A 14,827-nucleotide genomic window follows, 5' to 3' on the forward strand; every position below is an offset into this window, starting at 1 on the left:
CTTTGTGGCAGGCAGCTCCTGATGGTCACAGCTCCTGACTCCATCCTGCTCCATCCCCTCTGGTGTGCCCTGGAGCCATGATGTGTTTCACATCTGGGCTTGGTATGAATGCACGGCCACTGCATGTTCAGTAAGGCATGATAAGTTCATTCAACACATTTTCCAGATCATCTGTGTAGTGCTCTAACCTCCAGTTTAATGTGCTGGTTATTTTGTTACTGAAGTTCATTCTTGATCTGATGCTTTTCTCCTTTCCTTCCTGCCAGCATCTTTGACAGACAACAGAATTCTATTTTAGATCTATACCAGGTAATGATGTTTGCTTGGCATATTGCAGTGCTCCTTGTTACTTTGCATTCAGAAGTGTTAGTCAGGCAGGAGAAAGTGCCATGACAGGTGGAGTAAAAATGACATTGCAGCCCAGCTGTATCCCCCCAGGTCCCTTCCTCCAAGAGTCCCAGGGCTTCTGGTTCATCCTCCCAAGTATTTGACCTGGCTACAAACAGGATCCTGACATAAATGCCTGAGTTAAGCAGACCCAGGTGAAGTGATGAACCTGCCCCAAATATTCAGTCCTGGAGGTAGGAGAGATGAATTACCAGGAGGTAAATAAAGTGTCTGGTGAGTCCTGGGAGGGCTGTTGGCTTGGATAAGGTATGGCCTGTTGTGCCTTTAGTGCAGAAAGGCTGTTCCAGAAGGTGTTTGCAGAGCTTGTGCAAGTTCATTGTGCATTGCTTGTTTATGGCTGTGGAGGAGCTTTATCAGGATGAATGGACCCACGAGCACTAAGGGGGAATTCAGCAGAACATGCTCCCAAGTCCTTGCTTTTCTGTGTGCAGGCTTCCCATTCAATCCCAAGGAACTGCAGGAGTCTGCCTTGGGCAGCAGCCTGTGGAAAGCACAAGGACTTCAGCAGGACATAAGCAACTCCCTGCTACTGTCCTGGGTGGCAGCTTCAGAAAAAATTTACTAAAGAAACCCTGCTGCAGAATCACAAGCTGCAGAGAGGACCCCCTTGTTTTCTTAACTCCTCAGAGAAAAGAACCTGGGGATGGTTGGATCAAATCTTAACCTCAGACTGTCAACAATTCAAATTACTTTGACCTGCAGGATTTAAGGATGACAAATCAGATAAGTTTATATAAAACAAATTATTTATTATGACAAATGATTACACAAAAGATCTTAATCAGAATTATTTACTACACAGTATAAAAGCTAAAACTGCTAGTAATGTATAGCATAATATAGTGCACTAAATTAAAGCAATTATATTAAAGCTAGCAAAAAGAAACAATTAAGTAGACATTGATGTAACTCACCATACCAGCACTCAGAGTGGGCACATCTCTTTCTCTTAACTTGGAGGAGCAACCTTGAACAGCATCCCCACTTGAGGGAGAATCTCCACACACACCCCAAGAAGGGATATCTCAAAAGAACCTACTGTATGGAAAGTGGACTGGAGTTTCAGAGAGTGAAGGGATTGACTGTCAGTCCTGTGCCTCCAGGCCAGTTTAGTAGCTTATCTGTCAAAGCTTTGATTGATCAGGATGTTGATTCAGAGTTGGTGTACCAGACTGATTTTTAGCATAATGCAACACCAAAAAACACATGGCTCCCCTCTTAATCTACCCTGATAGATTTGCAAATAAGACATTGTCCACTGAGTTGCTTGACCACATTCCAGGTGAAAGCATGAGGGAGTGTTGGGGGAAGCATCCTGCCACAATTACACAGGATAGAAATGCCCCCTCAGATGGATCAGAGCAGAGCAAAGCAGCTCCCCAGCTACTGGAAAAAGGAAAAGGGAGCCCACTCTCTGCCAGGGCTCCCTGGCTGTGCATGCCCACATCACTGAGGGTGCCACCCTCAGCAGGGAGGGCAGGCTGGAAGGTCCAGGTGCTGCCAGCCTTGACTTTCCCCATCTGCTGTGTGACATGGGAGCAGCAGCTGCTCCTCGGATGCCCTCTGGGCTCTGGTGATGCCCTGCTGCACATGAGGGCTGCTAAAGGCAGGAGGGAGGGCAGGGGTCCCTTCACCCTGCACAGGAAGATGATGCAGCCCTGCTCAGGCTTCAACAGCAGTGGTTTTCTCCCGATCAGAGAACCCTGAGCATGGCTGGCCAGTTTTACTCAAGGTCAAGAGTGACAGAGTGGATGTGGGAAACAGGGATTCAAGCCCCTCATCAGTTTTAATCAATACAGATCTGAGCCCAGCTTCCCTCCTTTTCCCAAGACTGTTCTAAGTATTGTGGAGAGTTACCCAGCAGCCCAAATGAAGCAGTTTTTCAGCACTGCATCCATACCTGTACTGCAGTGGGAAGCAAGGTGTTTGTTTCCATGGCAAATGCCCAGCCCCTCAATGCAGAGCAGCCTTTTCTGCTCCTTTCTTGCTGGAAATGTTACTGTTTGATTGGCATGAGAGAGACATAAAACCACATCTGCAGGATGGGCTGGGAGAGACCTCATGGGCTGATGTGAAATCCAGTGGCTTGGGCAGACTTGGGGAGGATCTCTGTCCCTCCCTTGCTGAGCAGTGGGAGGATTTGACCTCGATGGAGCTGCAGGCCACCCCCAGGGCTCCTGGTCCTCATGTGTGGGGTCTGTGTGATGTCTCAGGGGCTGCTGGCAGAGGTTTGGGCTGCCAGATGAGCACACTCACCCGTGGTTTGCTGTGCACTGCATCTGCTTCAGGCTGCCTACCCTAGAGTGTGCTGTTCCCTTTCAGAAACTGCTCCTGCTGCAGCTGCAGCTCCTGGGCTCGCTGCTGCAGCACTGGGCTGGGGCTGAGATCTGGTGCCCAGCCTGACCCTCTCCTCTTCTTGCTGTTTTCTTGGCTTTAATTCATCACTTTCCACGTGGGTAAGTGGCTTTTTGGTGGCTATTTCTTGCCAAGTGCTGCTGCTGGCTGCCTTGTCTCATCCACAGGGCAGGTGGTGAAGAATCCTCCTGCAGGATTACTCCTGCTGTGAGGCAGCTGCCAGCTGCTGTGCCCTTGGGCTGGGTTTGGGCATGGTGACACAGTCCACAGTCAGGTGTCCATCAGTAACCCGTCCCCACTCACACCACTCTGATGGCAGCCCAGGTGTGTGTGTGTGTGTGTGCAGTGGGGACATGGCTCAGGTGGGAGGGTGAATGGGGTTGGTGTGAGCTTGAGGCCATCCTTGCTGAGGACACACAGTGAGGACCTCATGGGGAGAGCCACAGCAGCTCTTCTGTCCAAGTATGTCTTGCAGTGGTGTTGGTGATGAGCAGAGGTGGGACCAGGAGAAGGCAGAGTGACAAGGGCATGGCACAGCAGCCTGAGGGGGCTGGGGCTGATGTGAGTGAGCACTGGAAATTCATGCCTGAGCAAAGTTTGGTGGCCTCAGTCTACACCAAAATGAAACCCTTGCCTGCAGACAGAAATCTGTCCTCTCTTCTGAGCAAGGCAAAGCTCTTCAACTTGCTTGCTCTCCAAGTCCTGGCTGGCTCCTCAGCTGACTCTGCATCTCCTGTGAGCAGCCACATCACGTGTGTACCGAGTGCTGTTCTGGTGGCAGCACAGGCTGTGCTGCAGCTGCAAACCCCAGCATTGCCACACTGGTATCCTGTCTGCTCACAGCTCTGTAATCTTACCACAGGACACCAGCCCCCTGTCCCCAGCTCACCCACCAGGGCCGAGTGTGGCCATCAACGGGTTGCTGTGTGTGCAACAGGCAGGGCTGACAGCAGGAGCTCTGCTGAGAAACGCTGAAGCAGCTCCTTCAAAGGTCACCCTGGTGACTATGAGCACAGCAAAGGCTCAGATGTGAGAGACAGCTGTGGCTGTGAGAAGGGGAAGTGTGCACCGAGCTGTGGCCGCTGTTACGGGAGCTCAGGAAACCAAAGCCTGGGGCAGGCGGAGGGGCTCGTGTGCTCTGTGGCCATGAGGGCATCACCCCCAGCACTGGCCCCATCAATGCAAGCTGCTGACAGAGAGGAAAACCAGGGGAGTGAAGATGTTCAGCCACCAGAGTCAGCCAGCAGCTCTGGTCCTCCGCTGCTCTGAGGAAGGCAGCACTTGGCTGGAAGCATCTGGGTGTGCAATGCTTGGGTTCCAGCTAATCCAGCCCTGGTGTCATCAGAGCTGCATGTCCTTGGCTGTCTTGCCATCCTCTGTCAGAGGAAGTGAGCCTTACTGAGTGGTACCCACAGGTAGGTGGCTAAAGTGGGTGAGATGAGACCTCTCACCTCCTGTTTGGTAAAATGAGTCTCATCAGCTGTTCTTGGACAAACTTGGAAAATAAGGGGAAGATTTTCATTTCCAAGAAGCAGTCCCCAGTAAGAATTTAAAATCACATTAATGTATATTAAAGATAGGAGCTACCTACAGATCCCTAAGTCACCATTATATGAAATGCCCCTGGCCATGAAGAAGTGGGCTTTTAGAAGCAATCTGAGTCTGCACAGGATTGCCCTGCAAGGCAGACAGGTCCTCACTGCCAGCTGGTGAAGCTGTGCCAAGCTTTATGTACCCAAACCTCTGGAGTGGGCTCCTTCAATCAGGACTCAGTTCTCAAAATTCTTTTGGTGGAAGATCAGATATACACTTCTATTGACTTTTTTTTCAGTGCAACATATCTCTGCTGCTTTCTAGTTTTGTCTCCACTGTTGTCTGCTGGCTTCTCCAAGTTCCCAGATGTTAAAAAGAGCAGGATAGATCATGAAGAGGAACTCTTGGTGGCAAAAAAATATTTAACAGCACAGAGCTGCAGTAGCAGACTGTAGCTTCTGAGTCTACCTGCAGCCTGGAAGCCACAGCAGCTTCCCAGCACTGAGCATCTCTAGTGTGCTCAATCCTCAGCATTAACCAGCCATGAGTCATGCTGAGATAATGCTGAGATGTGGTTTAGAGCCCAAGTTTGTTTCTTTAGAGAATACATGCTGGTCTCCTTTATTTATGCTCTGGTATGTAAGTTTTCCTACTTAAGATGAACAGAAACTTCTCCTTTTCACACCTTCTTCTCACATTGTGACACACTTTCAGGACTGAGGGTTATCAGGAAATGAATCAGGAGTCACCAGAAGTTCACGAGGGCAGTAGGAGTCCTGCTTGCTGCACCTGCAGTGCTGTGCTGAAGCCACTCACAGGGCAATGCTCCCTGACTTTCCTAGAAATTAGAACCTCAGCTGCATTCCAGTCCCAGCTCCCCAGCCTCCCCCCAGATGTGAATGTCTTCTCTGTGCTGGGGGTGGATGTGTGCAGGGCTCTGCCCATGGGTGGTGCAGAGAAATTCAGTGCTGTGAGCTGTGGAGGTGCTGCTGGGCAGGCAGGAGCTCTGGATGTGCCAGCACAGTGTGGCTGGTGAGGCTGGACTGGGAGAGCTCAGCATGGGCAGGACACGGGCTCAGGATGAGCAGGACATGGGCTCAGGATGGGCAGGACAGGGCTCAGGATGGGCAGGACACGGGCTCAGGATGAGCAGGACAGGGCTCAGGATGGGCAGGACACGGGCTCAGCATGGGCAGGACATGGGCTCAGGATGAGCAGGGCACAGGCTGTTCCAGTGTGTGGGATGGATGTGATGGCACAGCTGCTGCCAGAAGCTCCTGCAGGAGCAGGCACTGTCTGTGCTGTCTCTGGTGAGCTGCAGCAGCTCTCCCAGAGGTGTTCCCTGCCAGCCTTCCCCAGCTGCTGCTGCAGCAGGCTTTGGCAGCACTGCCCATCAGCACCCTGCTGATGGTCCTTCATGTGCCATCCCTCCAGCCCTTATATGTGCACGTGGAAGAAGAGCAGTGAGGCATAGGGGAGCACCAAAATCTCACAGAGAAGTGATGCCCTGGTGCAGAGCAGCCCCTCCTCGTTCCCCTGGAGCAGGCTTAGTGTAAACCCAGCTGCAGCTCTAACCCCTGGGCAGCTGCCAGCTGCTCAGACACCAGTTTGTCCCCAAATCCCACACACTCTCCTCACCCTCTGCCTCCCCTCTTGCTGACAGTATGTTTGAACCTGGGGAGAGCCAGGATTCCTGGTACCCCTGATAAGGCTCTTGCAGATATTGGGGAAAAAGAAGTGGGAATTGCACTTCTTCCTCCTCCTCTCTCAGTTTCTTCATGCTGAAAGCTCACTGATCTGCTTTCTGTGGAAGGTAAATTGTGGTTTGCTGGTGTTCCCATGGGAATCAGGGCTTCCAGGGCAAAATCAGCTGCCCCAGTTGGTGCTGGTTCTGTCACCAAAAGGTCTCCTGCAGCTTCATCTCTGTGGTGGAGGCTGCAATGAGTCCTTCTGTGGCTTTGCAAACCTCTTTCCTCCTCTGCAAAACAGTGCACTGAAGTGCAAAGCTGGAGGGTTTATTACAGCAGGTGGTGGGGAAAGGCTTAAAATCTAAAATTCAGCTAAAATCTGTGCTCTATGGGTCACCTTTGCCCTCCAGCCTGCCCCCAGCACAGCCTGCTTACACACTATGGGGACAGAGAAATTTCCTGAGGTGCCAGCCAGATGCCTAAAGACTGAGGGAAAGCCAAACCAAAAGAAACCTGATGTAGCTGGGTGCTTTAATTTGCAGGAAGAGCCATGCAGCAGCAGACTGGTACCCAGCTGAATATTTCTTGCTGTATCAAGCATAAATTCATCAGGTATTCCATTTCCTGGGAAAAAAAATAAAGGAGAATAATTCACTTGGAAATAAAGAGTGGAGCTATTTTTCCCCCTGACATGGTGAATGCAATTACCTAAGGCATGGGAGGCTGAGATAACTCACTTATTCAGCCCCCACTCTCCAAAGAAACCATCATCATTCTGTCAGAAAAGGCTTTAAACTCCGATTCACATCCTGAATGCTAAAACATCACCACTTACAGAAGCTGTCCTTATGATTTCCATGCACCAGCTGCTGCATCACAAGGAAAACACACTCATAGACAGGCCAGAATTTATTATTGTAGAGGCCATATACACAGTGCAAGCTCCTTGTGTTTGCTGACCCTTTTCCTGATGCTATTGGTGTCTCCTTGTCCTTCAGCAGCAATTCCTATTGAAGCAAAGCACGATGGCACCCTGTTAGTAGTGTGTGAGCCATGCTGGGGCTGGGAAAATGTCCATGGGGGTTGAGAGTCTCAAGCTGTGTCGGTTTGGAGAGTTCAGTGCAGGCAAGCCATAAGCCTGTGATTGCCCCCAAATTTAATTCCATTTAGGCAGCACTCTCCCACTTCTTCTGCCATTACATAATGGGGAGTGGAGTAATGACTTTCAGCAATGCTGTTTGAGTGGCAGCAGTCCAATTCTGGACTGTATTTTTTTTTTTAATGGTGGGGGGAGAGCAGGTTGGCAGAGGGGAGAAAGCATCCGTTTGGTTCGCCTGCAATCCCTGTTTTGCTCTGAGAGCTTTAGAGGACAGACACATTCTTCCATCTCTGCTAATCCTCCTCTGATACAGAGGATTTTCCTGCCATTAAATGATAGCTTGTGAGAAAAAAATGCCAACTTTTCAGAGACTGACTCGTATGGCTAAGGGCAGGCTCACGAGCAGGAGGGAGGACACAGCCACAGCCTGGCCAGGTAAGCAGCACATTCGGATGATTTCTGTTGGGAATTTTGGTCTCCACTCTTTGATACTGAGCTGGTTAAACTCCTCTGTACCAGCACCTATTTCCTGGTGTTAGAGCCAGACTCTTACTCTTGGTGATCCTTTCTCACCTCAGATGACAGAAATCTGCCTTTGGCGTGGTTTGTGGGAAGGGTGTGGATGAGCTCCTGAAAAGCAGCAGCACGAAGCTGCAGGATTCCCTGAGAAGGTCAGTGGTGGAAGAAAGACACTCACCAGGAAGTGCTGGGGACTTCTTCAGATTGAAAGTGTGTGAGAGAAGAGCGTTTTCCTTTATATTCCTTTCTACAAGTAGACCTTTTTGTGGAAAAATGGTACAGGGAAATGTCAGAGGATGAAAACCATCTCTGTTCTTCCTGTGTGCTTTTAGATTCCTCAAGTTTGCTTGCCAGACCTGAAATGCCACTAGAGAATAATCAAGGTAATGTTTGCCATCATTCTAAATGGTGAGTATACTCTTATTCTCCATTATCCAGTAGTGGATTAGACAGATCATTTGGAAAAGTGGTGGTTAAATATTCAATTATTGCAATCATTGTCTTTTTAGCCTTCTTAATACTTTGCAACCTTTTTTCTTGTTTCCTTTTCTTTGGTCTCTCACTCTATCTTCCAAATACTGAGTTACTGTAGTATTTGAAAGAACAACAGACATAATCCGTGAGAGGAATTTTTTTAATTCTTTAATGTCACAAGTATTTTTGACCTTATTGCTCTATTTTACCCTTTGGCTGAAGCCCACTTCTCATTTGATGTTCCACTGAGTCGCTGAAAGCTTCCAGCTGCTGCCCTGTCTGTGAACATCCTTTTTTAGGGAAGGAGAAGGAGTAAAGTGGGAAAGATGGGAATGTTTTGGGCTATGTTGGTCAGAGATCTCACCATCAGGGAAGATCTGATCTCTTTTGCCCTGAGCAACAGCTCTCCTTAGGGTTTGGTAGGGATTGGGTGGGGGATTTTTTCCAACTTCCTCTCCAGGAGAAAGAGGGGAAATTGCCCACAAAGGCTACAATTCTTAGTGGCTTCTCTGAGCTCCTATTGCTGGGGGCATATTCTCCTCATTGGTTGGTCCTCATGCTCTTGCTTTCCATGTCCTGCACATTGCAAAGATGCACTTGTAAATAGGGATATTAGAACTCTGCTATGAAATACCACTTGCAGAAGACCCAGATTTGGCACTCGTGTGTGAGGAAAACAGGCTGGATATGGCTTGGGGGCAGACATTTCCTTTATTGAGTGATTAGAGAAGAAGCTGGGGGGAAAGGAGGGGATTTGGTTATCAGCAGGCTCATTCCTACCCTGCCCACCATGTGCACAGCAGTGGGTGCAGGTCTGCTCTGAAGGCTGGGATGTGACTGAGCCTGGGGCAGCTGGGGCTAAACACGGAGCTTGCCCAGGACAGCCTCAGCTATAGGACAGCCTGTGCACAAATATCCCTCTGGATGTCACCCTGAACCCACACAAGGCTCCCTACCAGCAGCAGCACTTGCATCCATCATTTTCCAGACAGCTACCTCCAGGCAGACATTTGGGAACAGGCAAATCCTTAATCTGTCTGGCCCTCAGTTTATATAACTGCCTAACAAAAACAACATATGCCCCTGTTGGCACGCAGAGGGTGGATTGGGACAGAGGGGAGCAAACAAGGCAGCCCCTGGGCAGGCTGCACAAAGAAAGAGCAATCTGAGACCAGAATATTGTTCCCCTTCTTGTCCTTAAACTCCAGCTGTTGTCAGGGGGACTGAAGGAGATTTTCCTTTAGCTGTGACTGTTAGATAAGGGCACGGGAAAAAAGGGATGAGCAGACAAACAAAATGACAACCTGCATAGAATCCTTTCCACCTCCCAGAGTCCTTCACTATCATTTATCCTTGAAGTGATGATGTTTTGCTAATTCTCCAGTCACAATAGTGTGCCCAGGCATGATGAGACCTGAATTTTGATGAAGAGGCCACAGCTCATCCTTTTGTGATGCTCTCTGTGTGTATCTAAATACCTTTCCTACATGCAATAACCAGGATGGTTTGAACAGACCCAGGCTCCAGGGCAGATCCAGGGTTGATGCCCTTCAGGGCGATTTTCCCAACAACTGGTTTTGCAGGTCTCTTTTACACAGGGAGTGCAAACTCCTAAATACCATCCCATGCATGTTGTCTTTAGAAAGTCAGAGCAATTGTAGCCTAAACTGTCATTTGTCCTGTACATTGAAGCCTTAAGGACTGAAAAAGTAAAACTTGATGCTTGCTGAAGCTGATGCTTCTGGGCATATCACCTCACAAGTCTGTCTTATTGGAAATGCCCATGGGAATACAGCTGTAGTGGACAACACTGTGCTGCAAACCACAGGGAGAGGCAGCCCAGCTGCTGGGAGCTTCCCCCTCTGCACACTCAGCAGGAGTATGGAGGAAACCCCCTGATCCCAGCAGTGTGGTAATAGAAGTGGCTGTTGGTAAAGCTGTTGGTATCTCATGTTTCACTGAGAAAAAGAAGAAAGGGATTATGTTTGTATGGGAGCTGATGAACTGCAGCAGAAAACCAGTCAGCAGCAACAGCACCATTTTGTGCTTGTGACTACATGGAGATTACTGCTGTGACTGCTCATTTTGTTGAGGATAAGATAGGATGTGTCTGGGAGAGCAATTGGAAAAACTGCCTTCACTTCCTCCTCTCTAATGAGTTTATTTTCATGGAATCAGAGAAAGGGCTTTGCTGGAAGGGACCTAGAAGATCATCTCATTCCAAGCCTCCTGCCATGAGCAGGGACACCTTCCTCTAGACCAGGTTTATCAGAACTTCATTCAACCTGGCCTTGAGCACTGACAGCATTGAGGCATCCACAGCTTCTCTGTGCACCCTGTGCACTGAGGTGTGCCTGTACCCTGTGCACTGTGCCAGTGCCTCACCACCCTCACAGTAAAGAATTTCTTCCACATATCTAATCTAAACTCCCTCTCTTTCAGAGGGAAATACCATTTTGCATTAAGAAAAAAAAACGCTTTTCAGATTTTTTTGACGGGATGTTTTTTCCCCACCGAAAAAACAACCCCAAAAAGCCTGTCTTTGGAGGCTGATGTCTTCCAGTCCTTTTGCTCCTTTTTGTTCTTCTCTCATTTCTCACAAGAGCCTTCTCTTCCTTGTAGTTCACCCACCTGTGTGGGACTAACCTGGGAGAAAACAACAGCCTTGCATCTCCTATGTCAGCTGATAAAGGACAAAGGGGTTGTTCCCATCAAACATAAGGCACAATGGTGACTGTCTTGAGAATTGGCAAAGCAGCAAAATGAGTGCTGGAGATACAGAGTTTATCATCATCCCATACCATACTCACCATCCATGACGAGATCATGAAGCCAGCAATTGAACAATATCTCACAGTTTGTTTTTACTCATGCTGTCATACCAGTACACAGTGGGAATGTGTTTTCAAACACTGCATTGCATCTCCTTGAGAGCTGAGAGTTCCCCTTCCAGTGCTGCACCAGCTCATGGCTCTGGTGGAGAAACATGAGGTTGAAAGAATAAAAGAAAGAAAGAAGCAAAAAGTATGAATTTGACACACTTTGGGCAATTAATTAATTAATCTCCCCTGCCCATTGCCAGACTCAGCACACACTGCTCTCCCCTTCTCCACACCCAGGAATGTGTAACCCACCCACAGCTGCTGGCCTTCAGTGCATTTCTGCTTGCTCCCTGGCCAAACCATGTCCCATGGGGCAGCAAAGAGCCCAGCAGAGACACCTGAGAAATACTGAATTCTAGGTGAGACCCATCTTGGGGAGAGGAATTTATTAGAGATTATGTTCTAGTGCCATATATTCTCAGCAGGTATAGAAACCCCAGATGGTTTTTAGGCATTTCACACAAGAGCTCCTCAGTCAGCACTGCTATACAGGTGGCAATTAGCTTGGCCAAAGGGGAGGAAAAGACAGTGTAATTTCTTTTTGCTGCTGTGACTAATTAATTTGCTAATGAGGCATTCTTTTCTGCACGCTCCGTGGCTGGCAGTGATGCTTTGGGTCCCCCAGGCCGGCGGGGTGTGGGCCTGTGTGCGCTCCTGCCCCCCCGGCTGCGTCTGCACCCCGGAGAGGAGCTGCTCCGTGCTCTGCGACCGCGCCGGCCTGGGCCACATCCCCAGCCAGTTCCCCTGCGAGGCCTCCTCCATCAACCTGGATAAAAACAGCATCAAGTTCTTGTCTGAGAGGGCCTTCGGGACGCTGCCTTCCCTCAAGTCCCTGTCGCTGAACCACAACAACATCTCCTTCATCACGCCGGGGGCGTTCAAGGGGCTGCCCGGCCTGACGGAGCTGCGCATGGCGCACAACGAGTACATCCGCTACCTGCACACGCGCACCTTCACCGCGCTGCGCCGCCTCGTCAGGCTGGACCTGGCCGACTGCAACCTCTTCAACATCCCTGACAGGATCTTCGTCGAGCTGCCCGCTCTGCAGGAGCTCTTCTGCTTCCAGAACAACTTCCGAAGGATCCCGGGCGCCATCAGGGGCATGGAGAACTTGACCCACGTGTACCTGGAGAGGAACAGGATCGAAGCGGTGGCCTACAACTCCCTGCAGGGCCTGGGCAAGCTGAAATACCTAAATCTGCAGGACAACAAGATAAATGTCATCCACGAGCGAGCTTTTCAGGGCTGTCAGAGGATGGAGTACCTGTACCTCAACGACAACTTGATCAGCGAGCTGCCAGAAAACTCTTTTGACGGCCTGAGGCGCCTGAAGATGCTCAACCTGGGGGGGAATTTTCTCAGGAACATTTCCAACTCCTGGTTCCGGGACTTGGGGGAGCTGGAGTTCCTCTACCTGGACCGCAACAGGATCAGCTACATCGAGGAAGGGGCTTTTGAGAACCTCACCAGCCTGGTGGCCCTGCACTTGAACAGCAACAACCTGACGACGCTGCCCTTCTCGGTGTTCGAGCCCGTGTACTTCCTGGGCCGCCTGTACCTCTTCCGCAACCCCTGGGAGTGCGACTGCCGCCTGGAGTGGCTCAAGGAGTGGATGGAGAGCTACAGGCTGGTCAGGGACATTCCGTGTGCCTCCCCCTCCTCCGTGGCGGGCACCGACCTGACGGACGTGCTGTTCGAGAGGTCTCCCGAAGGGTTCTGCCTCGACCCGCTGGAGCTCAACGTCACGTCCGAGGGCCCGACCCCGAGCCAGGAGCCTTGGTCTACCACAGAGAGCAAGTTCAACAGCCTTATCTCCAAACTGCTGCTCCAGATGGGCCTTCCCGAGGAGCTGGCCAACGCCACCGCCGTGTACGATAACAGCACGCAGCCGGACAGGCAGACTGAAGGAGTTTCTTCTGGCATTGGGGAAGGCAGAACCAAGGCTGACCCTTCTTCCTGGTACCTCCCTGCACTTTGTACAGTGATTGTTCTGCTGTGCAAATAGTCCAAGGGCTGGATGGAGCAGCGGTTCTGCTTAAGCGTTTAGACCCTGCACCTACTTAGTCATCAGAGAAAAGTTTTACTGTGGGCCTCTGATACATAATGGGCTCCAAACTCTTCCAGTTTGGGTTCATTGGATCTGGCTCCAGATTTCTCTAGGAGCTGGTGAGATTTGGGTCCAACTCTGGGTGTTCCAGAGCCTCCTGGATACTCAGAGGGAGATGAGCAGCACTAAGATTGAGTTTTGCCTAGAGGTGTGTGCTGTTCCCTGCTGGGAATGCAGGAAGAGGGGTCAGTCTGTGGGGTGTTTGTTCCATCAGGCCAGCTCATGAGAGCAAGGTGTTCCATGGTGACTCAGCTTCAGGAGAGCAAGATGAGGCTGCAAAACCAGACCCCTCTTCATGTCCTGACAGACACCCACACCCACGGCAGGCACTGCTGAACAATGGGAAACTCCTCCTGATTTTCCCCAGCAGGTTCAGGAGGGATCAGGACAGTCCTGGGCAGCATCCAGGGATGCTGGAGTGCTGGATTCAGCTCTAGGACTCATCCAGGGATGATGAAATGCTGGATTCAGCTCCAGGCCTCATGAAAAGCAGGAAAATGCCCATGGAGAGCACCTGCCCCAGGCAGATTTGGGATGGGCACAGTATTTTGGCTGTGACCACAGGTGGGATTTTGATCCTTTTATCCTGTTATCAGGTACTGGTACAGGAGAACCAGATGGACCCACTTCTGTCCAAACATTCTTCTCTGAGGCAAAGCTACTTAAACTCAACATACTTATTCCCATAATTTCAATGTTTAATTTTTCAGTGAATATATTATTTTAAGCAATACTTTTTTTTTATTATTTGTAGCTTATTTCACGGCGTGGCAGCAGGGGCAGAGCACGGTGATGACAAATGCAACCAGGCCCTATGAAATATTTTGTATTGCCACACTAATATGTACCATGTAGTGTGTCATATTTTGCCATACTGATAATTTTCTTTTATACGACATCTTAAGTGTTTTATCTTTGAAATATTCAATGAAAGCTGCTAATATGACCAGAAAGAATGATGTTTTATGTATCAAAGCATATTAATAAAATAATTTGATATTTTACTCACAAAAATAAATTAACTTCTCAAACCTAGTTGATTTGGTTTTTTTTTGGTTTTTTTTTTTTTTTGAGATCCTTGAACAATTCTGGTGATGTTTTTTACAGGTTACTCAGATAGGTGCACGAGTGTCTTTTCATGGCCTAGAGCAAATGGCAGGCTAGTTATTGCAACATAAGTGCTTTCACTTAAAACCTGACTGTACTGCTGTCTGTGTTAAGCAGCAACACTTGAAAATGTAAGTGACTATATAGAAATACACTTCTGCCCAAGAAGATCTACTGCTTTCTAATTAGTGCCAGAGATTTCCAGAGGAAAGCTGAGCACAGGAAAACCAAGCCTTCCCTGCTGCAATGGCTTCTCAGTTATCTGTAGCTCGACCACAATTTCCCCAGGGAATCAAAATGCCAGATGGTTTGATAAATGCCTATTTGACCTGTTCCGTGAACTAAATTCAATGAGTTTGGATTTCCAGGCTATTTATGAATCCATTAATCTTCTTAAGTGCTAAATTCATCTGTGTATTATAAGAAGCTGTTTTTCAAAACTAGTCCAGCCCAGTGCTGTAGAGGCATATTAGGTTAAGGATGCCTTTACAGGAGCCCTATTTCATCCTGTCAGGGGAGGTTTATCAATAGGCCTGGCACAGATGGTAGGACACAAATGGCTGTATTTCACTTCCTATAAGTATGGGTGCCTCATGAGTGAATTGTTTTTATAACCCACATTCATTTTCCAGGGCACATTAAAGCTGAACATTGC

The 14,827-nt window shown here is 49.2% G+C and overlaps 1 protein-coding gene across 5 annotated transcripts; it reads left to right on the forward strand.

Moving 5' to 3' along the window:
* The first annotated feature begins 112 nt into the window (after nucleotides 1–112).
* Nucleotides 113–13,144, forward strand: NYX (nyctalopin). Of its 5 annotated transcripts, XM_079302086.1 has the most exons (4): nucleotides 3,802–4,178; nucleotides 7,452–7,518; nucleotides 7,662–8,010; nucleotides 11,564–13,144. In XM_079302086.1, exons 3-4 carry the CDS (start codon nucleotides 7,989–7,991, stop codon nucleotides 12,961–12,963), a joined length of 1,422 nt encoding a protein of 473 aa, XP_079158212.1. In that variant the 5' UTR covers nucleotides 3,802–4,178; nucleotides 7,452–7,518; nucleotides 7,662–7,988; the 3' UTR covers nucleotides 12,964–13,144. The 5 variants fall into 5 exon arrangements, with proteins under 5 accessions (XP_079158214.1, XP_079158212.1, XP_079158213.1 ...); XM_079302087.1 differs by lacking the exon at nucleotides 3,802–4,178 and having other exon boundaries at nucleotides 6,214–7,812; nucleotides 7,935–8,010; XM_079302085.1 differs by lacking the exon at nucleotides 3,802–4,178 and having other exon boundaries at nucleotides 6,214–7,754; nucleotides 7,935–8,010.
* Nucleotides 13,145–14,827: the final 1,683 nt, after the last annotated feature.

This window comes from Erithacus rubecula, assembly GCF_903797595.1.
Source record: "Erithacus rubecula genome assembly, chromosome: 1".
Classification (NCBI taxonomy): domain Eukaryota; kingdom Metazoa; phylum Chordata; class Aves; order Passeriformes; family Muscicapidae; genus Erithacus; species Erithacus rubecula.

Excerpts from the sequence above, each read along its gene's own strand:
- NYX (XM_079302086.1), top strand. The coding sequence starts at position 7,989 with ATGTTTGCCATCATTCTAAATG. Across the intron at positions 8,011-11,563 it reads GTTTGCCATCATTCTAAATG|TGATGCTTTGGGTCCCCCAG; the intron begins GTGAGTATACTC and ends CGTGGCTGGCAG.